The following is a 26,734-nucleotide window of genomic DNA, read 5'->3' as shown; positions in this document are numbered from 1 at the left end:
AGTTAACCAAGGAAACACATGCAGTCATCATCACTTTGCACAAAAAAGGCTTCACAAGCAAGGATATTGCTGCTAGTAAGATTGCACGTAAATTTCTGAATTTGAATCCCTTTTCCAATTGTTTGGGGAGTCCGGAAAAAAAGATTTTCTGGAGAGGAAAAGGTGAGCACTACCATCAGTCCTGTGTCATGCCAACAGTAAAGCATCCTGAGACCATTCATATATGGTGTTGAATCTCAGCCAATGGAGTGGGCTCATGCACAATTTTGCCAAAGAACACAGCTATGAATGAAGAATGGTACCAAAACATTCTCCAAGAGAAACTTCTCTCAACTATCCAAGAACAGTTTGGTGACAAGCAGCCTCTTCCAGCGTGATGGATCACCGTGCTATAAGGCAAAAGTGATAAGTAAGTGGCTTGGGGAACAAAACATCAACATTTTGGGTCCATGGCCAGGAAACTCCCCAGACCTTCCCTGCTCGTGCTGATCCTTGTGTGCCACACCCCCCTTGCTACCTCGTGTGGAATCCCCGTGTTACCAGCTGTTCATTGTTATTGTTAATTAGTCTGATATAAGTCCGTGTTTGAGTTTGTTTCCCCAGTCCAGTCACTAACGTCATAACGTCATTGCATGGTTTCTGCCTGTTCTCTGTCTTGCTTGTCTTCGCCCTGAATTAAACCCCATGTTTCCCCGATTCCTGGAGTTCTGCCTTTGCTTCCTCGGTCCATGCTCTAGTGCAACCGTGACACAGTCAGGATTTGCCCAGAATTTGATTGACAGCAGCCAGCACTTTGCATAAACTTAATGTAATCGTGAATAAAAACCTTTGACAGTTATGAAATGCGTGTAATGGTATTTCAGTGTACCATACAAACATCTGACGAAAAGATCTACAAACACTGAAGCAGTAAATTTTGTGAAAAGCAATACATGTGTCATTCTGAAAACTTTTGGCCACGTATTTCTTGATATGATTGCATAAAAACACTTTGCCATGCCCCAAAGAATATGTACACATAACTGTACCAGAAATAACAGTACTCAGAGTGCACTGAATCATGCAGCCGTGCAACTGTGGCATAGTGCATCACTTATTTTGGCGGTAACAGTGAGAATCCAAACTCAAGGACATTAAACAGGAAAGACAGTAATCAAACCAGGACAGTAATTAAAAAATGACAGATTTGGAATGTAAAAGGTGAAGTCAAACAAACAATGGGACAGAAAACGCTGGTAACAATATCAGAGAAAATCACACTAGGAGATCTTATTATGGAGATTAACTTGTGATACCAAGCAAAGATCTGAAATATGCATGGGGTATTCAAATGACTGTGAGGGGTAAACACGGTACAGATGACATCAGTGACCCAGAGAAGATGATCAGGACAGGGTAACTTTGGGGGCAATGGGGTGGCCTTGGTTGCCTGGTTCCCCCTGTCTTCGCCTTGGTCTCGGGGGTGGGGGTGGGGAGCTGTCAAATCCCCTGATGGCATCAAATGCCAGCACATCCAATGACAAATTAGTTCACACCTACATTTACATACAAGAACGGGCGCATAAGAAGTTGAGCGATCAGTATCATAATTTTTATTTCTTTTTAGTGTATGTTATAGATATTTGAATTGAAATATACGTGTATATGTGTAGGATCACGGGTGTGTGTCTGCTACATATATAATACCTATTTGTAACATTATTATTAGTAGTAGTATTGTTGTTCATATTGTTGCTGTTATAATTTTAGTTGTTTGATGTCCTTGTAATGAGTGTTATGTTTCTTATGGTTGTTTGTACTCTGTATTCCCCTACACTTTCTCTATCCCACCTTTATTACTATTATTTTACATTTCAAATTATTACTATTACTATTACTACTAATGTCTGTTATAGTTACGATTGTTGTGTCGGTGTCCCCTTCTCCCCCTTTTTTTTTTTTTTTTGTTGGTGGGCAATAAAATAAATAAATAAATAAATAAAATAAAGAGTAGATGAGGTTAAAGTTTATGTTTAGCATTTCTTGCATTTGGAAATGAGTTCTGTTCTGCTATCAAAGATTGACCTGTTTCAGCTCTTGTGTCTTTAGCTCTAGTGTTCATAACTTTGAATATTGATATAGTTTAAATATTGCCTGGCAATATTGGCCAAGACTGACACATTGGACTGGTATCTTGATTTTTAACAAATATCGGCTAATACCGATATGATAAATGATATATTGTGCATCACTACATATTTCTGTTTCATATTCATAAAAACAATATTCAATGTGAAATAGACAGATAGTCACTCACAAGTCGGAGTACTGAGTATGGGGGCATTATCTTGAAACAGGTGGTTGCAGCAACCTTCTATGTAAAAATGGTTTTCATATTATATGACCAATGGTATAACAGAAATTATAATTATATAATTATACAAAATAAAAGAGCGTTTCCCACACCAGCATCTTCAATGAAAAAGATATTCACAGTAACGCCCAATGCACCTTAGAAAACGATGAAGGTGAAGTTTCTTTTCAAACCAATAATTTAGTGTCCTAAAATTCACATGCCAGATTTAGTGTCTAACATTGTACTAATTTCAATGTATGATATGCAAAAATATATATTTTATTTTTATTTTCATCGTATTGTAGGGCTTTGTACACTCCTGCCATAGAGAATTACACTAACACTATATAAAATGTCACAGCTCTATTTCCGGTCCATATGTCATTTATCTTGTTTTCAAGATCTTTCAGTGCAGCCAGTTTCAGTTCCTTATTGTAACAGTCTCAGCCATAAATAGCCTGATGTAAAAATCTTATCTGGGGTGGTTTTTTATGTTATTCGAGAAATAACATCCTCTCCAGAACTTCTACTTGGCCTGCCATTGTTGAAGGATATGTATTTGATTATTTTCTTATATTGGTTGTCATTTGGTTTGTTTGTTGTTTGCTTTTTTCTGTTTATATAAGTTTATATATAAGGGAAAAAATCTGAAAGTAGTTCTCAAAAGAGCTGTATGGGAAAGCAAAATGAGTCTATGACTTATATCTCCTGTCTCTTATTTCTTATTTTCTCCAGAGGGAAACAAAAACCATACAAACTATCATATGACCCCCCCTTTAAATTTCAAAAGCGATTTCATCAAGCTCTACAATAGTTCTTAACTTATGCGTCTCATTTTGTTTCAAATACCTGCGTGAAGTTGGTACCCATATATTCATTTAGCCAAAGCAACTTACATAACTGCTTAATCTCATCAGTGAATGCATTCTGATACTGGTTCAACAGAACCCGGCTAAGAATACTTTCACTCTAAAAATTCTTTTGGAATGTAGTACAATTTTTTTAAATAAGAGCATAATCTTGAAAGTGCTCATCCAAGTACTTCTGAAAGAGGTCGATTTTTAGTTGTCGTTTGAAGACCCCCAAAGCCTCAGCTGTTCGGACATCTAGGAGAAGTTCATTCCATCACATAGGTGCCAAAACAGAAAACAGTCTAGGTGCAAGTCTTTCTTTTGCTGGAGTTGAATTTCAGATGATGGAGCTGTCATCCATGATGAGATGTCTGGAAGACATGCAGAGATCCGAGGAGAGACTTGAGTGTCTGAGGGAGGAAAGGAGAGGATAAGTTGAGTGTCATCTGTATGGGAGTGATATGAGAACCTATGTAACGATAAGACCTCGCTAAGAGATCTAGTACAGAGGGAGAGCAGAACAGGACCAAGAACTGAGCCCTGAAGGACGCCAGTGGAGAGTGTGAGTTGAGTTGAACTTTATTCTTTACGGGTTATTAACTTCATCAATCTCTAAAGTACAGTTATAATCGCCAAGGTGTCCCAGAAATCTTGTGCACTTTTTAAAACTATCAGTCACTTTTTGCTACATCAGTAGCATAAATGTACTGTTTACTGTTTAAATCCTCTTTCTTCTGGTAAAAATGGCAAAAGCCACTTAGTCTGGAAGAGGGTTTTTGGCCACTGGGGTATCGACATTTACAGGGTACCACCACACATGATCCTGTCAGAGCATCTATTTCTGGCAGAACTTCTGCTTCCCATTCATCAGAAAAGACAGGAGAACAGCGAGCTTTTCAAAAAAAAGGAGAACAGAGCAAAGTACATATTTCTTAGCATTTTATTAACAAAACGTTGATCAAATGTTGTAAACATGGGTTTTTGAGAGTTATTGAAAGGAAATAACATAAGCTCTGAGCATGGGTTAAATTTAAATTACCTTGCATCCAGACACTATACAGAACCAATCTTCCAGGAAAATCCATATTTCTTCAGCTCAACTATTCTGGAAACATTTCATTAATCAATTTAAATTTTATTGTACCAGAATTAGGCATTTTGGAGTATGGAGGATCTAAGATAATGTTACTGATTTGGGCTATATTTTAACACATCTTTATTTTCATTGACTGTTCTTTGATGGGCATGAAACTGGACAGCATAATTTTCATTTGTTTATAAAACATGGATGTTGATATATGTAATGCAAGATAAATGCTTATTTTCTTGAAACAACTTCGCTTACTGAAATGTACCTGGCAAAAGACATCTTTCCTATTTCACATAGCCTAAAGCATAATAAACTTAACCATTAACAGAGCAGGATGCACCCTGAATACATTTCTATAACAGAGCACACACACACAATTGCGGCTTAGACACCAGTGTACTCTCATGCACATAAGAAACTCTTACAAACATTTCTTTTAAATAGTTTAGTCATTTAAAGTGCTTGTTACAAATGACCTTTTTCCATCTTACAGCTGTTTCAGCTTGTACACAGGCATGCAGTTAGCCAAGGATGGATGGGATGGGTCCCCTTCAGATTCAGAGTGACCTCGATCCCCCCCCCCACTTACAGGACAAAAAAAAACAGCATCTGCCGTCTTTGTGTAAGGAAGAAATATCCCGTCAATACTGCGTTTGTTGAGTTGCAGCACAGACAGTTGGCATTAGCGTTTACTGAGAAGCCTGTATATCTTGTCACGTCAGCATCAATCTGCATGTGCGCAACATTCAGGGAGGGGACAGGCTAAAGCACAGAGTGATGGCTATAACTCATACTCCTGCTTTAGGGACTGAAACATTTTATTTCACACATCTTAAATGAAAATCTGAACATGCTTTATTACGGCTACCTTCAAGATAACATCAGGGACTCGGCAATGGACTCTTGCATTCTGCACAGCCAATTAGCAGATCATTTGTGCTTGCCTCATCAGTCACAGAACACATTCTAGACATTTTAGGTTCCATCACTGCTACAGTACACATTGGTGATACTACCTTATCCCATGTTTTCCATGTAGTACGTACATCTAGCCATCCAGTCATACTTGGGTGGGACTTTCTGTCTAAACATCGTGTCACTCTCGACCTTCCCTATGTTACATGGCTCTAAAGTGCCTCTTTCTTCCCCGCAGTGGCTTATTCCACTACAGTGTGCTGTTGCCAGCGCAGGTCCAGTAACCGAGCCTCCTTTGTCCATAATGGCCATTCCGGTATCTGTGCTGAATGACCAGCTGTCTTCGACAGACACGGGTTCGTACACTGTCCTTTTTGAACTTATAGCCACACCTACTACACTTTTGGGTGTTGCTCGGACTCTTACCTCAGTCACACATGGTTGGGATGTCATTAGAATAGTTAATTCATGCCCAGACCCTGTCTCTCTTGATAGTGGCTGTCCTTTGGGCCTACGGTTTTCAGTCACCGGCTGTGACCATGAGGTATACTTGCTAGTTTCTACTATTACAGCTTCACCTTCCCCCTCGGATTCTGTTCCCAATGTGGACTTACACAGCACATGCTTAAATGACTCTACACTCCCACATCTAAAAAATCTTTTGTCCGAATTCTCTGATATTTTCAGTTGTCATCATCATGATTATGGTCACATGGACCTAATCGCACGCCCCTACCGTACCTCACTGGCAACTCAAACTGTTTTGCAGAAGGAGGTTGCTAACCTCTTCACACATGACATCATTGAGGAATCGGATAGCCCTTGGTCAGCCCCGGTCGTGCTAGTGAGGAAAAAGGACAGCACCCACAGATTCTGTGTTGACTATCGTCACCTTAATTCCATCACTATTAAAGACTCTCACCCACTACCTAGTACATTCGATCTTACTGCTGGTTATTCGCAGATTCCCTTCGACCCTCAGGACAAACAAAAAACAGCCTTTTCCACGGGAAGAGGCCTGTACCAGTTCAGCATGATGCCTATAGGAATTACTAATGCCCCTCCTAGCTTCCAACGGTTGATGGAACTTGTACTACGAGGTCTCCACTGGAGAGTCTGTTTAATCTACTTAGATGACATCGTCGTCTATATTAAGGATTTTGAGCAACATTGTCAACATCTACGTGATGTCTTTCACCGGTTCATAGCGGCCGGTCTTAAACTAAACCGTCCAAATGTCACCTAGCACAATCTTCTGTCTCTTTCGTAGGACATCATGTGTCTGTTGATGGCGTCCTACCTGACCCTTCTAACACAGAGAAAGTGGCAAATTGGCCACTGCCTGAATCTCCAACTCAGGTCAGAGCCTTCCTAGGACTCCAATTACAGGAGATTCATGAAACACTTTGCACACATTGTGGAACCCCTACACCGTCTCACACACAAAGGCGTGCCATTTGTATGGTTATTTGACGCTGATCAGGCTTTTCGACTCCTGAAATTGGCCTTGACTTCTCCACCTGCGATGGCATTTCCTAACTTGTCTGTCCCATTCCTTTTGCACACTGAAGCGTCTCTTCACGCCATTGGTTCGGTTCTCTCTCAACCGATAGATGGCAAAGAACACGTTATTGCTTATACCAGTCGTGTACTTTCAGCGTCAGAAAAAAATGGTTGACGTTTCACTGTGAGCTGTTTGCTGTAGTATGGTCTGCTACTATGTGGCCTACAGTCCTCTCACCATCGTCACAGACCACAAACCTCTGGTGGGACTTCATAAGATACCACTGGATCACGGTCCTGGCCTGTAGTTGGTGCGAACATGGTGGTGCGATCGATGCCACCTATGCCTCATGTGACTGTCAGCCTTGCTGCCCAACCGCAGGAGGGTGGACTTTGCCTCAGTGCCAGTGACACATGCCAGGCATTTGCAGGGTTTTGTCTTACGCTACGAATAGATGCTGGACTGTTATGTGTACTAGGTAACATGTGTTAGTGCATGTTGATTGTCACTTTCATATCATGCATTATGTTGTACATGTTCTTGGGAAAAAAAGTAATTTATTCACTGTTGGGTTCTGTATGTATGTATATACATTTGCAATATAGACACTTTGTTAGGGAAGTTCCATTGTTACCCCGGTCTACTTTTGTTTCCTTTTTTTCCTTTTTCATTTCCTACGAAATGAGGACATTTCTTGTGGGGTGAGGGAGTTATGTAAATATAGGAATGGGGGATATGTTATCTGCTCCTTTTATTAGTTAAGGGAAAATGCTTATTCTGAGCGGAACTAATGTGTTTGAATTTGTTACATTGTGGGAGGAGTTAAAAAGGGGAGAGGATCTGGCAACCGCCTATTCTGGGTTCCTCGCAGTTGTTATAAAGAAAAGAATACCCCAATGTGAGTTAATGAGTGAAGTCTCTTTTATTCACTACCTGTAAGCCAGCGAGCCTCGTCTTCTGAGTAGATCGGTATTTAGATCCAGTAGCCTAGTCTAGTCCTGATATTACACTGATTTCTACAGAAAAATCACTTTTTATCAGAAGAATCAAATAAAAATTCATGTGATCTAGCACCGATCCTATTGTTACATGGTGTATTATTTCTGAGCAAATACACACTTACTACTGGCCGACTACATTCTGACATACATCTACAGAGTCAAGAATAGCTGCAAATGCTATTTTCAAAGGATCACTGTGTTTCTCCATGTGAGTATTAAAATCACCAAGTATAAATTACTTTACGGCCCAGGTGGTTGATACACAGTAACAATGGTGATTTGGGGTGAAGAGCTACAAAGAGATGAGCCAGCAAGGCTAAGAACAAGAGTTTCAAATGTGCTGAAGCTGAAACTAGGTTGGACTGAAAAATTGCAGCAACACCACCACCTTTGCGTTATGGTCGAGGGTTATGCTTATAACTGTATTTAGCTGGAGCAGAATTCATTTAGTGCCATGAATTCATTTGATTTAAGGCATAGGGCACCAAGACTACAATCAGTAATTATTTCATTTATCAATAGTGTATCCACAGGGGCAGGGCAGCACAGCAGCTAGCAATCACCTCATTTTCCACTACAATACTTAAAGCAAGAACAGCTAATTGCGAAGTATTGTTGCCATTATTCACCATTTCTTTGTCCCGTGTTTTCCTCGCCTGCCCTGCCTGCTCCTTAGTGCCCTGCTGCCTCACCTATCCTGCTTCCCTGGTCATCTCTGCCTTCCTGCCTGCTCCTGCCTGCCCTGCCTGCCTTCCCTGCCCTGCCTGCCTCGTCCGTTCCATCCCTTCATCTCCTCATCCAATCTCTCTCTATAGGACTGATCTCTCCGGCTTTGAATGTCCCACGACCGACCCGACTACGCTTCTGGATTTCCCCTTTGGCTTTGGTTGCTTTTGTCTTTGTCAGTCTCAATAAACTCTTCTCCTGCATTTCGGGGTCTGACTCTTCCCTGGATTAAAGTCCTGAATCACATAGTGCCTTAGGAGCCAGTGATCTTACATTGAGAAGTCCAAGTTTAAGTTTAAGCCTTGCTTCACAACTGTTTTATAGTAACGGATTCTTTGTGATTTTTATTAAGTTATTTTGGCACGCTCTACGGTGGAATAGGCTTCCATGATTAAAAGTGCGGGGAACAGTAATAAAATAAAATGAACCCTAGGTGACGACTCTCAGGTTATGCCAGTTTGCCTGCCACCTGGACTTGGCTTTAGTTAGTCAGCGATTTGCCTCGAGGCTGTGAGCTATGCTTTTGGACAGGAGGTCAGCACTAGCCCATATGGAGTGAATATCGTCCCTCTTCAAAAACCCTAGCTTGACCTGAAAATGTTACCTTGCAATTGGATCCTAGACAGCCTGTCAGGAAGGTAACTTCTGCTCCCATCAGTCTGCGCATGGAAACTCCACAAGGCTTTGCCTGAGCTCATGCTGATATTGGTCCTCTCTACCAGGACCAGCCCATGCAGACAACCCTACACAGATCAGCCCCATAAGTGGTGGAGACAAGTCTGCATACAGACGGGAGGTAAGAGAACTGGTGGAGTGGTACCAGGTCCACAATCTGCTACTCAAAGATGACAAGATGAAGAAAGTAATTGTGTACTTCAGATGAACTCAGCGGGAGCATCACATTTCTCAGCACGTGCCTTACTGAGGATCTCTCCTGGGACCAGCACATACACCCCCTGATCAAGAAGGCCTGGCAGCAAACCCATTTCCTGCATTGCTTGAGAGAGTGTGAATGCCACCTCCCATACTGCCAATCTTCTGCACTATTGAGAATATCCGCACAAACTGCATCACAGCCTGGTTTGGATCCTGCAATGTCTCATTTTGAAACAAACTGAAGCAAATTTGAACCAGCAGTGCTAGGTGGCAGCAAAGGAAGGTATTGATGGCTGTAGAAGACACTTCAGTTTGTGAACACAATAACCCTAAAAGTATTTGATTGATTTTTTTCAAACTTCCCAGGAACATTGTATAGGTGACCCGGCAAACCACACCAAAATTGAAGCAGTGTCACTGGGGTGGTGGCACGGTTTTCCTGGGAGCATATTTTCTGACACTATCCAGGTATACTTCCTGTCAGAATTTTTATGCATTGAGATGATCCTAATCAAATTCATAAACAAGATACAATACAAGCTAAAATAACATAAGGGTGGAAACAATATAGTCATCTGTCTAATCTACTGTATGCTAATTGCTTCGAAGAATTACTAAAATAAAGACATAAAGAGGAAGTATCTTTTTACCCATGGGATTTCAGTGGAACATTCTAGCCATCTATTCAACAAATTAAGGTGGAGTCAGAATGTGAGTTCCTTTTTATAAAGCAGTATCTTCTCATTCTGAACCAGGTACAATCTATACTCTAACCTGCATCTTTAAGGCTGTTCACAGAGCTTGGAGAAAAAAGGTAAGAATGTGCTTCAGTGATGAACAGTGATGAAAAACATTTGCAATATTTGTAAATTTATAAACACAGACATGATAAAAACTATGACTTTAAACTATTGATATTTAAAGTGATATTTCAGCTCAAATATAAAAGTATATCCTTTTCTGGTTTATAAGTACTGTAGGTTGCATGAGTATTTTAAGATTAAAGGAAATATTCTTAAACAGTTTGTAATGATATTTGAACAAAAAATTAACTTAAAAATATATCAAATAAAATTATTTGTATATGGCTCTAATTTAGTTTCACCTTTTTTGTTTTTAACTGAATGTTCATTTCCTGCTTTTTGCTGCAAATAAAGTAACATTTTATGCTGAAGACAAATGTTTACTATTTACCTGGTGTCAGTTCCTATGCCTGTATGTCATAGCCAGTTATAACTATGGTAAAGGATAGTAACCTACATGCCACAGGCTAGTAGATATTCTTTAATGATTTATGGCGTGAAGTTGAAAAGGCTTGAAGATTAAAGTAGACAAAACATTTGTAGCAAACACTCTTAAAGATTGAACTGTTTAAAAGATACATTTGTATAAATTGCCTAAGACCATGAGATTTACATTTAAGTATACTAATGTCTAAACTGTAATTGTATCTGTCCTCTGTCATAGGAATCCATTCAGGGTGTATCCTGCCCTGTGATCTACTCCCTAAATGATAGAGATCATTATGCCTTAATCCAGTGTATCTAAATGAGTTCATACTTTATGTGAAATTTGAAGTAGGACTTTTTCTCTAATTGACGACATATGTTTAAATGTTTTTTTTGTCAAAAAAATAAGTCAAACATATGAAAAAGAAATTAAATTAAATCACTTAAGAGCCAGACTACTGAAAAATCAGGAATGGCTAAGCTTGTTTAATGTCAATCAAAGCAAGCATCAATTGTGTGTCTCAGATGTCAACTTCCAATGCTGGGTTCTGATACAAGAAAATTTTAAATGTTTCATTCAAAGGCTGTTTTTCATTGTTTTTCAGTGTCATTGGGTAAAAGTGATATGGATTTTCTTGGAAGATTGTTTCTGTATTCTGCATGTATACAAGGTAATTCTGATTCACTCCATGTTCAAAGCGGATGACACATCCCTTCATTAACTCTCACAAACCCCATGTTACAAGTTAACATTTCATCAGTGTTTTTAAAAATGTCAATAAAATGCTAACAAATATGTATTTAACTATCTATACTTTCCTGAACAGCTTTCTGTTCTCCTGTCTTTTCTGCTGAATGGGAAGCAGAAGTTCTGCCAAAAATAACTGCTCTGATAGACTCATGTGTGGTGGTACCCTGTAAATTTCGATACCCCGGTGGCCAAAAACCCTCTTCCAGACTAAGTGGCCTTTGGCATTTTTACCAGAAGAAAGAAGATTTAAAGAGTAAACAGTACATTTACGCTGCTGATGTTTCAAAAGTGGAAGCTAGTTTTAAAGGGCGCACAAGACTTCTGGGAATCCTTGGCAAGGATAACTGTACTTTAGAGATTGATAAATTTAACGACCATGATGATGGTCCATTTTGCTTCAGGATTGAAATTCCTGATGAAGATAATTTTTCCTTTCGGGAAGAATGTGTATCGATCACTGCCATTAGTAAGTTTATTTTTCTTATTACTCAAAAGTGTATAATAAGTAGTTACAATTGAATATATTACATTCTGATAGAATCATTGAAACTTTAAAAAAAAAAAAATCTTTTTGAATTATTTTTCTGTGCAGCCACTCCTGAAAAACCAAAACTGACTCATGCAAAAAAATGCTATGAAGGGAAACCCTACACCATCACCTGCTCGGTCACTCACACTTGCCCTTCTCACATGCCTGTCCTCACCTGGAGTCGCCCCTCCGACAGTGAGATTATTACCCATTACAATAACCATCAACCCGGAATCTGGGAAGTTCAATCTATCCTGAATATTATTCCACATGCACGTGATGATCACAGTGAAATCACGTGTGAAGCTAAATTCCACGGAAATAAAATCTCAAAAAGCTCCATGGACCTGCATGTAATATGTAAGATGGGCTTTATGTTTTTTCTTTAATCTTTAATATAATTGAGAATGTATTTAAATCAAACCCACTGTAAGTATAGAGTGTTGTGTTAAAAGTAATATATATACTTCTGTTTTTCTTCTGAGACACAGTGGAAATTTACTGGATATACCTCTATTACGCTTCTGGTATATATTCTGATATATATTTTATACTGCAAGTAAGAATAGCTTATATGTTTTTATATATGACGTTTTTGACATTACATACTTTGTGCTGTTATGCTGATGATTTTTGCTCCAGACCCCACAGATAAAGTGGACATGCTCCATATCATTATTCCTGTTTCGGTTGTCGTGGTGACGGCAGTCCTTTTTGGGGGACTCTGCTTTTTAATGAGGAAAAAATACATGTAAGTCAATTTCATTAGGAGTATGAAAATGAAAAGGTTTTAATCACCAGGGTATTTACTAATAATCAGCTTTGAATACTTTGACATAGACTGACAAAGAATGTTTACATGTTTGTATTTATTTTGATTCCACTCATACTGGTTGCTGTCACTAGGAGACGTATTGAATCACTTCAAAATCAAGGTGGTTTTGGGTAAGTATATACAGTATGATATTCTCAACCCCACAGATGCCATTGTTCACAGTTTTCAGCCTATTTTATCATCTTACAACTGTTGGCGTGGCCCCAAATGAATCAACAATAAAATAACAATGTGCTGTAGTGTGGACATGAACCCCCCCCCCCCCCCAGCCCCTATTGACAAGTTTAAGGAGATCCCACCATTTTAGATGGCTGATAGTTTCCACCAAATTTTAGTTTTTTTAATCACCCATCTCACCGTTTTCACTTCAGCTAGAACAACATGTATGTAAATTTATCAGTTCAAATGTCTCTTGTATTTGGAACTACAATCTGCAACATGACATGATTTTCTGTCTTCTTCTCTTTTTGCCAGCATGTCCATGTGGAACCGTATTTCACGACTCTCTCGCAGGTCAGTCTCTGCACGTACATAAATACATACAGTGGACTTACACACCCCTGTTAAAATTCCAGGTTGTTGTGATGTAAAAACCATGATAATTTCAAAACTTTTCCCCCCTTTAATGTGACCTATCAGCTGTACAATTCAATTGAAAAACAAGCTGTTAGGTGTCACGGGAGATACGCTGCGACGCGGGCAGAGCGGCGATCGTGCGAGGCGAACGGGCAGGAAGCAGGCGGACAGGCAGAAGTCGGGGTAAACCAGGGATTTAATAACGAGAACGGGGATCTCACGCAAACAAACATCAATGACAGACAAGGCAAACAGGTAAGACCAGGACTTAAATAAGACAGGACCAAGCAAAGTAAATGGACAAAGCTGGAGACGATCAGGGAAGCACATGTGGGTAATCAGGGGGCGTGGCACACACGAGGAGCGGACGTCACAGAACCCCCCCCCCAAAGGCGCGCTACACCGGGCGCGCCCGGGAGGAGGCGAAGGACGGGACGAGACCAGGGAACCAAAACCTGAAAAACAAGAACCAAAACCATCAACGAGGGACAGGGAACAGGACAGACAGGCAAAACTGACACAAAGGCAGAAGCCAAGACAGGACACGACACAGGACAGGAAAAGCGGACAAACAGACCAGAAAAGGGGACACAGAGGGAACAGGCGGGACAAAAGGACCGGGAGTGAACGGAGGGAACCCAGAGAGAGAAGGAGGAACACGAGGAGCAGAGACGGGAGGAACAAAGGAACGAGGAACGGAGAAAGGAGGAAAGACGGGAGGTGGAGCAAACAAAGGAGGGACCAGGGCAGGAGAGAAGGGAGAGAAGGAGGGGGAACGAAGGGGAGCCCGAGGGAGCCCCAGCGGGCGACGGGAGGCAGCCGGAGGGGCCACAGGCGGCCGGGAGGCCGGAGCCGGAGGGGACCTCGGAGGGGCCGAGGAGACAGGGCGAGGGACCCGCAGAGGGGCCAGGGAGGGAGCAGGAGGGAGCACCGGGGAAGGGGATGAGGGAGCTGGAAGGGGCCAGGGCGAAGGCACGGAGGAGGGGGGAGCCGCAGCAGGCGGCGACGTCCTCCGACGGGCCGAAGGTGGGGGCCCCGCAGGCGACCGAGGAGCCGCCGTCGGGGAGCCCCCAGGCTACCGACCAGGCACCGGAGGGGGGAGCGAGGCAGGGCGACGAGGCACCGGAGAGGGATCCGCAGGCGACAGCCGACCCGGAGGGCCAGGACCCGCGGGCGGCAACCGAGCCCCAGCGCAGGCGAGGCAGGGCGAGCCAGGGGGCAGGGCGGGCGGGACCCCAGCCCTGCGTCTGTGTCCCCTCCCCTTGCGGGACACAGACAGGCCGACCCTAGGTCGGGGTCGACGCTGCCGGGGCGAGGGACCAGGGGTCACAGGAGCGGGGCCAGGGACAGGAGCGGGGCCAGGGACAGGAGCGGCTGCAGAGGGGGCGCCTCGTCAGGAACTGGAGCGCTGACGGGAGCTGCAGGTGGCTGCAGTGGGGGCGCCGGCCCGGGAACTGCAGGTTGCTGCAGTGGGGGCGCCGGCCCGGGAACTGCAGGTTGCTGGAGCGGGGTCCGCCGGCACAGGAGGCGGCTGCTCGGGCTGAGCAGGGGCTGCAGGCACAGGAGGCGGCTGCTCGGGCTGAGCAGGGGCTGCAGGCACAGGAGGCGGCTGCTCGGGCTGAGCAGGGGCTGCAGGCACAGGAGGCGGCTGCTCGGGCTGAGCAGGGGCTGCAGGCACAGGTACCGGTAGGTCCCGTGCGGGCAAGACGGACGTGGCCCCTTTAAGTGCCCGGGGCACACGCGGGATAGCGTCCCGCACTGCGCGGGCCCCCTTGTTGGCCAGCCGCTCGGGCCGGAAGTAGTACCGCTCGAGGGGGGGTAGCAGCTTAGCGGCGGCTGGGTGCTTTCTCCAGACGGGGAAAGCTGCCTGCGCGGGCAGCTTGGCAGCGGTGGTGTCGATAAGGACGGCCGAGGAGTCCTCCAGCTCTCCGGTTAAAAAAGAAGTGGGAACGAGCGTACACGCTCCCAGAGCGATCGCAGGGGCGGTCGTCTGTTTCTTCCTCTTCTTTTTTGTCACGGTGTCCGCGGGAGGCTGCTCCACGTCCGACAGGACGGACGACTGGGGAACAACCTCCGGGACGCACCGTGCGTCCAGCCCCAACCTCCGCGCTGTTAGGCGCTGAACCAGCTGGTTGAGGTTGGAGCGCACCTCTCCTAAACAATGTCCGCCCTCCTTTAGGGACATCCCCAGCAGGAGGTCGCAGCTGTCAGTGGCTAAGTTCAGCGCGACGGGATCCTCCCGGACGTCGGGCTGGTTTAGCCAATAATATACCTCTTGCAGCAGACCGAGACGTTGGCTCTCGGTCTGCTGCTGTGCCTTGTTGAGTTGGTCTGTCATTCTGTCACGGGAGATACGCTGCGACGCGGGCAGAGTGGCGATCGTGCGAGGCGAACGGGCAGGAAGCAGGCGGACAGGCAGAAGTCGGGGTAAACCAGGGATTTGATAACGAGACCGGGGATCTCACGCAAACAAACATCAATGACAGACAAGGCAAACAGGTAAGACCAGGACTTAAATAAGACAGGACCAAGCAAAGTAAATGGACAAAGCTGGAGACGATCAGGGAAGCACACGTGGGTAATCAGGGGGCGTGGCACACACGAGGAGCGGACGGAGCGGGCGTCACATTAGGGGAAAAACAATAAACAATAAAAAGTACAATAAACTGGCTGCATAAGTGTGCACTCCCTTAAACTAATACTGCGCTGAAACACATTTTGATTTAGTTACAGCATTCAGACTTTTTGGGTAGGAGTCTATCAGCGTGCAACATCTTGATCTGGCAATATTTTCCCACTCTTTCTTGCAAAAGCGCTCCAAATCTGTCAGATTGTGAGGGCATCTCTTGTACACAATCCTCTTCAGGTCACCCCACAAATTTTAAGTTGGATTTAGGTCTAGGCTCTGGCTGGGTCATTCCAAAACTAAAAATTTCTTCTGATGAAGCCATTCTTTTGTTGAATTTGATGTATGTTTGGAGTCACTGTTCATGCAGAAAGGTGAAATTCCTCTTCATCCTCAGCTGTCTACCAAACACCTGAAGGTTTTGGGCCAAAATTGACTGGTATTTGGAACTGTTCATAATTCCCTCCACCTTGACTAAAGTCCCAGTTCCAGCTGAAAAAACACCAACATGATGGTCCACCACTGTGCTTTACCATGGGTGTTCTTTTGGTGATGTGGAGTGTTATTTTTGCGCCAAACACATCTTTTGGAATTGTGGATAAAAAGTTCAACCATAATACATTTTCCCACATGCTTTTGGGAGACGATGTATGTTTTTTTTTGTTGCAAAATTTACCCAGGCCTGGATGTTTTTCTTTGTAAGACAAGGCTTCCTGCGTACCCTGTAGTCCAGACATACACTCAGAAAAAAGGGTAAAAACTTGTACATTTGCTTGTCACTGGGGCTGTACCCTTGTAATGGTACCTTTTAAAGTACAGAAATGGACTCAGAAGAACATCCCAAAGGTATAGACAGTATTAATGTACCATCAATGGTATAAAAATGTTCCTCAGAGTCCATTTCTGTACCTAAAAAGGTACAAATACTTACCGCCAAGGGTACAATAGGCAGATCCTTGAGGGTAAAGCCCTAGTGACAGACATAAAGGTACAATTTTTGCTCTTTTTCTGAGCATGTATGGAGAATACAGGAGATTGTTGTCACATTTACCACACAACTAGTTTGTTGTCCCATATTTTCTGCACTTCTTGATTATATGTATATAAAATCAGTCATGTCATTTGTCTTCACATTCATCAATCGTCATAACCCACAGAAGACACCCTGACCACTCTCCAGATAGACAGCGCCCTGAAAGGAGGCAAGTGCATAAATTCAACTTCAGTGTTTTTTTTGTTTTATCATCAAAAAACTGTGCTAATGCATTTTCTCATTTTTGAAGGTCATTTTGGAGCAGATTTTCCAGGTAGCTGACAGTGTTTTTCTGGAATTAAGTGTCATAATGTTTGATTTTGCTTTCTCAATATCTCATGTTTTGAATAAGCAGAAATGCAAAGTAATTTTAGTGCTTAATTAAGCTTGACCCATGACAGATTGAACCATTTTTTAAAAGACTTTGTTTGTGCTTTTAGAAGAACAAACATGACTCCCATGGACATGAATGCAGCTCACAGGTAGATCTTTCAATGTCATGTGAAAGTTAACATTTGACCACAGTTTTATTTTATAGCACATTTAATGTTAAATTGTGCTCTTTTTCAAAGAACGAATAATGACTCTGCAGGATGGGGTGCCTCAAAACCACGCCTTCCCTCTCCTAAAAGGTACATTGATTTACTTTTATTATTAATATTCAAAAAATAATATGCAATTATTTTTATTTTGAATGGGGAAGCTTCAGTGGGACAGACAAGCTTAACACATATGATCATCTTTATGAAACGACATAAAATTCATCCTGTTTTTCTTAGTAACCACAAACCAGCCTATGAAAGTAAACTTAAAGACTTTGATGAGGTATGTATTTCTCTCTGTTTTTTTGGTTAAGACGCAACTAGAAAGAACATAGATGGGAGACAGGAATAAGTGACCTCTAAGTTACTTCATATCATACTGCGCCATTTCTGAATTCTCTAATCTTTCTCTATGGTGAAGTTTCAGTATTTTTATTTTCAGTTTTAATGTCATACGTATTCATATTTATTGATTTTTCTTAATATTTCATCTTAGTGTATGACCCTTGCATCATATAGCTGCAGATGACAAAAAAAGATACTTTGACCTTGGTTACATATCCTTTGTCCTGGATGCCTGAAGAAAAAACGGTGCTTTGTTGTCTTTTGAATAAGTATGTGATGAGTTTCGATTGGCTGTTAGAAACCCGAGACTCATGATTGCCTATTTGACTGGTCAGTGTTCCACAGCATGAATGTCTGGATTACAAAGTGAGGGAAGATTGGTAATATATATTGTATCTTTTATGTCTCCAGTCTAACATTTATGGGAACACATAACTGATCCACGATGTTCAGGCTGAAGAAGAGAGCTGCAGACCACATATTTTCTTGCTTGTTTGTCTTTTATTTTGGCACTGCAAAGTTTGTCTTTAACATTATAGACCACTTAGCTTGCTATAACTAAAAACCACACCCAGAATAATTAACTAAAGTCAAGAACAGACACATTTTTCTGTGACTTTTTAAAATGAAAGGTTTCAAACTTGATATTGAAAATTGTATGTGCTTAGGCTAATTCTTTGTTACTTCTTTTGTAATTGTTGAAATTATGTACAAGTTGGAAGATGAATTCTTTGCTCTTTTACTTGAAAATAAAACAAAAGGCAAAAAAAATGTACCTTTTGCTTTGACTTCAGAGTTAATGAAGGGATATAACAGATATATATAATGGTTATAACCGTATAATGGTTGCCTTATGCTGTGTGCAATGATTAGTTTATCACGTAAGTACTGCATGGATCTCAATAGGGCTATATATTCCACTGCAGAGCAACAGACAATTATGGAAAAATATGAAGAATTCAGAAGTACAATAATGGTGAAGAGCAGTATTCTGGCTGCTGCCTGAACTATAAAGGTATGCTGGCTGCAGATCACTGACAGTATAAAATGCATAGGTACAGTTTGATTGTCATTAAGAAAATGTCAATAATTGTGTTAATTATTAAAACACAATTTACAATTGTCACGATCACGCCGGAGATACGCTGCGATCGTGCGGGCAAGCAGGCAAGCAGGAAGCAGGAATACGGGGCAAACGGGAGTTTAATACGAGGACAGGGACCGGGAAACAGCTCACGCTTACAAACATCAGGAACATCAATGACAGACCAAGGACTCGGGTAAGACACGGACTGAAATACACAGGACTGAGCAAATGAACTAGATACAGCTGGGTACAAATCGGGAGAAAACACGTGGGTAATCAGGGGGCGTGGCACACAGGAGGAGCCGACGAGCAGGGCATGACAGAACCCCCCCCCCCAAAGGCGCGCTTCACCGGGCGCGCCAGGGAGGAGGCGACAGACGGGACACGGGAACCGGGACCTGGAGCAAAAAAAAAAACAGAACCATCAACGAGAGACTGGAAACAGGACCGAGGCACAAAACAGGGCAAGCGACAGGATGTGAGACAGGAGCTGACACAGGACAGGGAAGGCAGAAAGACAAACCAGGAAAGGGGACACAGCGGGAACAGGAGGAACAAAAGGACCAGGAGTGAACGAAGGGAACAGAGGAGGATGAGGAGCAGAGACGGGAGGAACAAAGCGAGGGGGAGCAGAGACAGGCGGGACCAGGAAAGGGGAAGCAAATGAAGGAGGGACCAGGGCAGGAGAGAAGGGAGTGAAGGCGGGGGAACAAAGGGGAGCCCGTGGGAGCCCCAGCGGGCGACGGGCGGCAGCCGGAGGGGCCGCAGACGGCGGGGAGGCCGGAGCCGGAGGGGACTGAGAAGGGGCCGAGGAGACAGGGCGAGGGACCCGCGGAGGGGCCAGGGAGGGAGCAGGAGGGAGCACCGGGGAAGGGGACGAGGGAGCTGGAAGGGGCCAGGGCGAAGGCCCGGAGGAGGGGGGAGCCGCAGCAGGCGGCGACGTCCGGTGGAGGGCCGGAGGTAGGGGCCCCGCAGGCAACCGACCAGGACCCGGAGAGGGGAGCGAGGCAGGGCGACGAGGCACCGGAGGGGGACCCGCAGGCGACGTCCGACCCGGAGGGCCAGGACCCGCAGGCGCCAACCGAGCCAGAGCGCAGGCGAGGGAGGGCGAGCCAGGGGGCAGGGCGGGCGGGACCCCAGTCCTACGTCTGTGTCCCCTCCCCTTGCGGGACACAGACATAACGACCCTCGCTCGGGGTCGAGGTCGCTGGGGCGAGGGTAACGTCACAGGGGGAGAAGGGACAGGAGCTGGAGCTGCTGCAGGCGGAGGGGGCGCCTCTGGAGCTGCTGCAGGCGGAGGGGGCGCCTCTGGAGCTGGGACAGGAACGCGGTTAGCCGGCTGTGGGGGCGCTGGCCCGGGAGCCGCTGGAGCGCGGTCAGGACTTGGAGCGCGGTCAGGGGGCGCCTGCCCTGGAGCTGCAGGTGGCTGCAGTGGGGGCGCCTGCCCTGGAGCTGCAGGTGGCTGCAGTGGGGGCGCCTGCCCTGGAGCTGCAGGTGGCTGCAGTGGGGGCGCCTGCCCTGGAGCTGCAGCAGGCGAAGGGGGCTGCGCAGGCAGCGAAGGGGGCTGCGCAGGCAGCGGCGGCTGCACGGGAGCTGGGTCCGCCGGCAATGGCGGCTGCACGGGAGCTGGGTCCGCCGGCAATGGCGGCTGCACGGGAGCGGGGTCCGCCGGCAATGGCGGCTGCACGGGCTCTGGGGCCGCAGGGGGCGGGACCGGTAAGTCCCGTGTGGGCAGGACGGGCGTGGCCCCTTTAAGACTCCGGGGCACACGCGGGATAGCATCCTGCACTGTGCTGGCCCCTTTATTGGCCAGCCGGTCGGGGCGGAAGACAGGCAGGTTCGTGGCGGCGGGCCGCTCTCTCCGGATGGGGGAAGCTGCCTGTGCAAGCAGCGTAGCTGCGCCAGTGACGGTAAGAGCGGCCGGGGAGTCCTCTAGTTCCCCGGTCGGAAGGGAAGCGGGGACAAGAGCGCACGCCCCTACCACGATCGTCGGGGCGATTGCGTGCTTCTTTTTCCTCCTCCTCTTCGTCGTCACGGCGGTCGCCGGGGGTTGTTCCGCGTCCGCTGGGACGGACCACAGGGGAACGACCTCCGCGACGCCTGGCTCATCCAGCTCCAACCTCCGCGTGGTCACGCGCCTAACCAGCTGGTAGAGGTTGGAGCGCACCACTTCCAAGCGATGCCCGTCCTCCCGCGGGGACATCGCCAGCAGGTCGTCGCAGCTGTCGGTAGCCAACCTCAGCGCGACGGGGTCCTCCTGGACTTCGGGCTGGAGGAGCCAGTAATGCACCTCCTGCAGCAGACCGAGACGCTGGTCCTCGGTCTGCCGCGGTGCCTCGTTGGTTAGGTCTGTCATTCTGTCACGATCACGCCGGAGATACGCTGCGATCGTGCGGGCAAGCAGGAAGCAGGAATACGGGGCAAACGGGAGTTTAATACGAGGACAGGGACCGGGAAACAGCTCACGCTTACAAACATCAGGAACATCAATGACAGACCAAGGACTCGGGTAAGACACGGACTGAAATACACAGGACTGAGCAAATGAACTAGATACAGCTGGGTACAATCGGGAGAAAACACGTGGGTAATCAGGGGGCGTGGCACACAGGAGGAGCCGACGAGCAGGGCATGACAACAATACAATTCAATTGAAATTTGTTAAAACTGATTGTTAAAAAATACAACCCTGTAAGGTGGGGTTAGATGCATGGAATCACATCACACCACTGAAATACATTCATGGGCTGCAACTGTGCAATGCTGTGCCCATTGTCTGAGCACAATTTTGTTCAATGGAACAAAAAACTGTGGAAAATGTGGCACTAAAGCACTAAATACAGCCATTAAGCAAAGTATCTATTGCTCACCTACTGCTAATCTGTATCAGCCTGTTCCTTCACAAACACACTGACTCAAATGGCCAAGCATAAGAGCAACTTCATTTCACTGCTTAATGAGATTAATACAAACATGAAACCAAACAAAAATACTCTGATGTGTCTTAAATATATTCCAACTACGAGAATATATTTGCGAGAGAGAGCATGCTCCCCAACCTGACCTGAGCTATTAGTTAAGTTCTCCCCAACGAACACTTAAATAATGAAAAAGTAATATTGACAAGAAGCACAACGTCCATGGTGGTATTCTCTGCGAGCCAGGCTAAGTTAGCTGAGATAAGGAGATTTAACGTGTGGCTAAAATGGTGGTGCAGGAAAGAGGGGTTTAGGTTTATAGGGCACTGGAGAAACTTCTGGAACCAGAGGGGAACCAGTGTATTGGGGAGGTGTATGTGTAGAGTAGTTGAGGAGTTTTTAAACTAGGGACGGGGGGAGGGGGCAGGGAGGTTAATTAAGAATATTGGTGGGTTGCAGTATATGTCCGGATAGGCAAGAAGGGAGGTGGTGTTGCAGTATATGTCAAAGAAAAATTGCAGGCAAGGGAGCTCTGACAAGTACAGAAGCTATAAGGGTAAAACTAGATGCTAAAAACTCAAATGCACCTAATGTATTTGCAGAGCAGAATGTTATACAACCATATCAGGCTTATGAGTGAGAAAAATTATCTGGTAGTTATGGGTGAGGTTTTAGAACTACTTGACCATATTGATCATAACATGGTTAAATTTTAGGTTAATTTTAGTGTCCGAAGAGCAAAGTCCAAAACAAAAATATACAATGTTAGGAAGGATAACTTTAATGGTATGAGACTGAAACTAGAAACTGTAAACTGGATGGAGTTAAATAAAGAGGTAATGGAATCAAAAGCACATTATTGCAAGTACAAGTGGACTTCATACCTGTTTCCAGCTAAATTAAGTGGTTTACCACAGAAATTAAGCATAAAGTCAGGAGGAAAAGGCTTCTCTTCCACAAATGGAAAATAACTAGTGATTTCAAAATAAAATAGTGTCAGACGATTGTTGGCTAATCGCTCCACTTCTTAAGCGGCTGAGTCCAGACACTCAGTGGTAAGTAGCGTTGCCATTATTTCTGATGTGCGTTACTCAGCGATTCTCTGTCTTTTGTTTTCCCTGATTGTCCTACCTGCTGCATCCTGCCCTGCTGTCCTGCCTACCCGGCCTGTCACGCCTGCTCCCGCGACCTGCCTTCTCCTGTCCATCCTGCCTGCCTGCTCCGTCCTGCCCTGCTACCCCATCCACGTTATAGATTGATGGCAGTGTTTTACTGATGATGACTGATGAGCAGCTCAAAATGTATTTGCAATCCTATTGAGATTGACTTGTAGTGCTGGGCTTTTACAGAAGAAAGAATGACTCTAGACGTAGAAGAACAACGTTTTTCAAAAGACTAAAATCCAAATTGTCTAAGCAACAGACAGATGACAGTGCAGAAGCTGGTTCAGGTCACAGTGCAGAAAACCCTAATAAGAGATATATTTGCCTGAGAGTTTTGACAAACTTCTGGTGCCAGTTGGGTTAACACTTCCTTAGTCCAGTCTATTCCAACATTGACTATCTGTGTACCTCTTTCTTTTCTTGCACATACTTGTTTAAAACATTGCTCTCCTGCATCAAATTGCATCCAGCCCAATTCTGTTTTTCTAATTCTGATTTTCGCATTGCTCTGATGGATTATCTATCTTACCTTATAGCTACCTTATAGGGATATTATTTGTTGACCTTTAACTTTACTTTTTCAGAAATCCTTATCTGCTGGTGTGGTACCTTCTGATTGGACGCAGGCTAATATAATGGCCATATTCAAAAAAGGGAATAGAAATAATCCATCAAACCAGAGGCCAATTAGTTTAACTTACATTACTGGGAAAGTAATGGAATGTAATAAAAGTAAAAATGGTAGATTACCTGGATTCAGATAACATTCTGAGGGATAACCAACATGGATTTAGAGAAGATAGGTCCTGTTTAACTAATCTACGTGCGTTCTTTGAGGAAGCTGATCTCAAAAAGGCCTACGAGGTGATCTGCTTACGTCTCCAGAAGACCTTTGATGTTGTCCCCCACAAATGGCTTCTGCTTAAGTTAAAGGCAGCAGGGATTTTGGGGGGTACTTGTTATAGGCACAATGTCACAGTGGGTCTGCGTTGATAGAGGGGCACCACAGGGTTCAATTTTAGGACCACTATTATTCCTAGAATGATTCCTGGTCTTAGAGGAATGTCTTATGAGGAGAGGTTAGCTGAGCTGAATCTGTCCAGCCTCAAGCAAAGGAAACTAATGGGGGACATGATCCAGGTATATAAGATTCTAGCAGGTGTAGATGCTGTTCCGCCAAATAGTTACATCAGTATTAGATCAAATATAAGAACTCGTGGCCATAGGTGGAAATTAGCAGAACATTGTAAACTAGATTTGAGAAACCACTTTTTTACACAACCTGTGGTTAGAGTACAGAATAGTCTGCCTGTTAATGTAGTGCAAGCTAAAACCTTGGGTTCCATTAAATCAGAGCTAAATGAGATTTTAACACGGGGATGCCCGCGTAACACTGGCTGCAACAGATGGATAGTCATTTCCGGAGAGTGGGACTGGACCGTGTATCTGCTTGGGGGATCGCCAGCTGGGATCCCGAGGAGTCTCACTGTGTGCAGCAACGTGTTGCATCAGAGCATGCTCCCCAACCTGACCTGAGCTATTAGTTAAGTTCTCCCCAACGAGCTTGATGAGCCTAATGGCCTCCTCTCGTTTGTAAATTTCTTATGTAATAGCAGTGGTAGTAGTACGGTTGGGATTGATTTCAAGTGTCGATGAGGCATTTTTTTACAGGGCAAGACTATGGCAGCCCCAGAGGAACAGGTAAAAGGAAACTAAGATGAAAGGAAAAAAGCCAACTTGGGGACAGCAATGCATTGGGTCAGCAAAGCAGGCATGGGGGTCTTCCTGCTATCCAAAGCAGCCCATATGTCAGCTTTCTGTGCTTGCCATCTTGATTACCTGCCCTAGCTACCTAACCAACCTATCATTTGTATTGTACTGTTTGTTTGCAGCATGCTCAGAATTGCCCACTTTGGATGAATAAAGTATGTGTAGTTCTCAATAAGCAACATGTATTAATGCTGTCCAAATAACACTGATAAACAAGAATAAAAGACAACTAAAATGATCTAAAACAGTTGAAGACACCCACATGAGCTAAAATTACATTAAATGGAGGCAATTTGTCAGAACACTAACCTCTCACGAACTGTTAAACATTACTGTGGTCGCAAGCTCGACCGGATGCTGCTCAGACAAATATATACATACACACACACACACACACACATATATATATATAAGGTTGTTTTCGAAGACTGACTAAAATAAAGCCTTGAAGAGGAAGTACTCATGTACCCATGAGATTTCAGTGGAATGTTCTAGTCAACCACATAACAAATTAAAGTGGTGTCAGAATTTGAGCTCTTTCCTTATAAAGCAATGTGTTCACATCGGTGCACCAGCATAAAAGTTCACGATGTGACTGCCCCGATTAAATACTAGAACTTGTGGCCATTAGTGGAAATTACCAGGACAACATTTTAAAACGAATTTGAGGAAGCACTTCTTTACACAGCGTGTAGAGTACGGAATAGTCTTCATACTAGTGTAGCGCAAGCAAAAACCCTGGGTTCCTTTAAACCAGAGCTAGATAAGATTTCAACAACTCTGAGCTATTAGCTAAGTTCTCCCCAAACAAGCTTAATGGGCTGAATGGCCTCCTCTCGTTTGTAAATTTCTTATGTTTTTATGTTCTTAAATTCTGGCAACTTGAACAAGTCCTTCAAAACACCTGAGAACTGCCCTGAGCCTGTCCACCTCCTAAACAAGGGATGTGGGGGAACAGCTGTCAGAGCTTCCTGTCAACAAGGAACTAGACAGGAATGCTGACCAAGAAATGGCTGGATAGTGAAAGAGTCTGCTCCAGGCCATTTATAGGCCACATACTATAGGTCACTCACCTGGCCACCAGGAGCAGTTGCCTGGGCCAGGAACTGGAGAGGAAATGAGGGAAACTGATCATAATGTAAGAGGTGTCATGGAGCCTTGGAGGCATCTTTGGGAATCAGTTATTTGGTTACAGCAGGACATGGTCAAGGTGGAGAAAAAATAGGTGACAATTCACAGAGTGGGTCTGAGATAAATGGAGGAGCAGGAGGATCACTACCAAAACTGGAAAAACCAAGCATTGCTTAGAAGATCCATAACACTACAAGGGAACAGGTAGGCACTTAATTACACTGATCACAACGACTAACAAGGAACAGGTGTGGCCATATAAAACTAGGGAAAATGAGGAGCAGGTGGGAACAATCAAATCAACTGAGGGCATGGGGAAAAAAGGCACAGGTGGGGTAGTTACATTTAACAAACACAGAGAGGTCAATTAACAGATAGAAAAAGGACCAAACATTAAGAGAACTCAAAAAACAACAAACATCAAATAACAATTAGTTGAGACTGGCATCTGGACAGCTTCAAACCAACAACCACAAAAGATGGCTGATCACTTAGTCTGTTAATCCACATATCTGTGGCAGCCTGGGGGAAAGGTTAACACACTAGGGACTAAGGGGCAACAAAACCGTAGTAATGCGTTCAAGACTGATTGGCATTATGAATAACACATTCAAAATGAATTAAGAATACACTTTGTCTGCAGAAAATTGCTATTTTTTCTGTTCAGGTGAATATTTAGCTTCAAATTTTATTTTTAGCTCTTAAAAAAAAATTATGAAAGTCCATACCTTGGTGACCTCACATCTGGCTATGGCCCTGATTGGGAGTGCTCTCCAGACGGAGATGTATCCACTCAAGGTGAACTTACATGGACAAGAAGGCATAGAACAGCATGTGCATTCAAACAGAAACTGTAACCCACTGTGGTAGTTATAATCCAGTTGAGTGTGAGAGACCTATC

General features: G+C 44.4%; 1 protein-coding gene and 2 long non-coding RNA genes across 4 annotated transcripts; 2 read left to right on the top strand and 1 right to left on the bottom strand.

The window, feature by feature from the left end:
* Nucleotides 1-1,963: 1,963 nt before the first annotated feature.
* Nucleotides 1,964-26,714, bottom strand: LOC125748687 (uncharacterized). The gene is made up of 2 exons (XR_007399649.1): nt 26,562-26,714; nt 1,964-3,596 (listed from the first exon to the last, which is right to left on the bottom strand). It is a non-coding gene; the product is annotated as an uncharacterized LOC125748687 (long non-coding RNA).
* LOC125748690 (uncharacterized) lies at nt 3,590-5,647 on the top strand. The gene is made up of 3 exons (XR_007399652.1): nt 3,590-3,748; nt 4,770-4,898; nt 5,430-5,647. It is a non-coding gene; the product is annotated as an uncharacterized LOC125748690 (long non-coding RNA).
* On the top strand, nt 9,479-18,539 carry LOC125748681 (myelin-associated glycoprotein-like). 2 transcript variants are annotated; one of them, XM_049025148.1, is made up of 13 exons: nt 9,479-9,633; nt 10,054-10,112; nt 11,133-11,198; nt 11,355-11,744; nt 11,871-12,167; nt 12,450-12,558; nt 12,714-12,752; nt 13,117-13,155; nt 17,005-17,151; nt 17,318-17,359; nt 17,450-17,509; nt 17,657-17,702; nt 18,176-18,539. In XM_049025148.1, exons 3-9 carry the CDS (start codon nt 11,153-11,155, stop codon nt 17,123-17,125), a joined length of 1,041 nt encoding a protein of 346 aa, XP_048881105.1. In that variant the 5' UTR covers nt 9,479-9,633; nt 10,054-10,112; nt 11,133-11,152; the 3' UTR covers nt 17,126-17,151; nt 17,318-17,359; nt 17,450-17,509; nt 17,657-17,702; nt 18,176-18,539. The 2 variants fall into 2 exon arrangements, with proteins under 2 accessions (XP_048881105.1, XP_048881104.1); XM_049025147.1 differs by having other exon boundaries at nt 9,481-9,633; nt 17,002-17,151.
* Nucleotides 26,715-26,734: the final 20 nt, after the last annotated feature.

The sequence above is a fragment of the Brienomyrus brachyistius genome, chromosome 9, assembly GCF_023856365.1.
Source record: "Brienomyrus brachyistius isolate T26 chromosome 9, BBRACH_0.4, whole genome shotgun sequence".
NCBI lineage: Eukaryota > Metazoa > Chordata > Actinopteri > Osteoglossiformes > Mormyridae > Brienomyrus > Brienomyrus brachyistius.
Note: the sequence above shows the minus strand (reverse complement) of the source record. Positions and strands in the feature narration are given on the sequence as shown.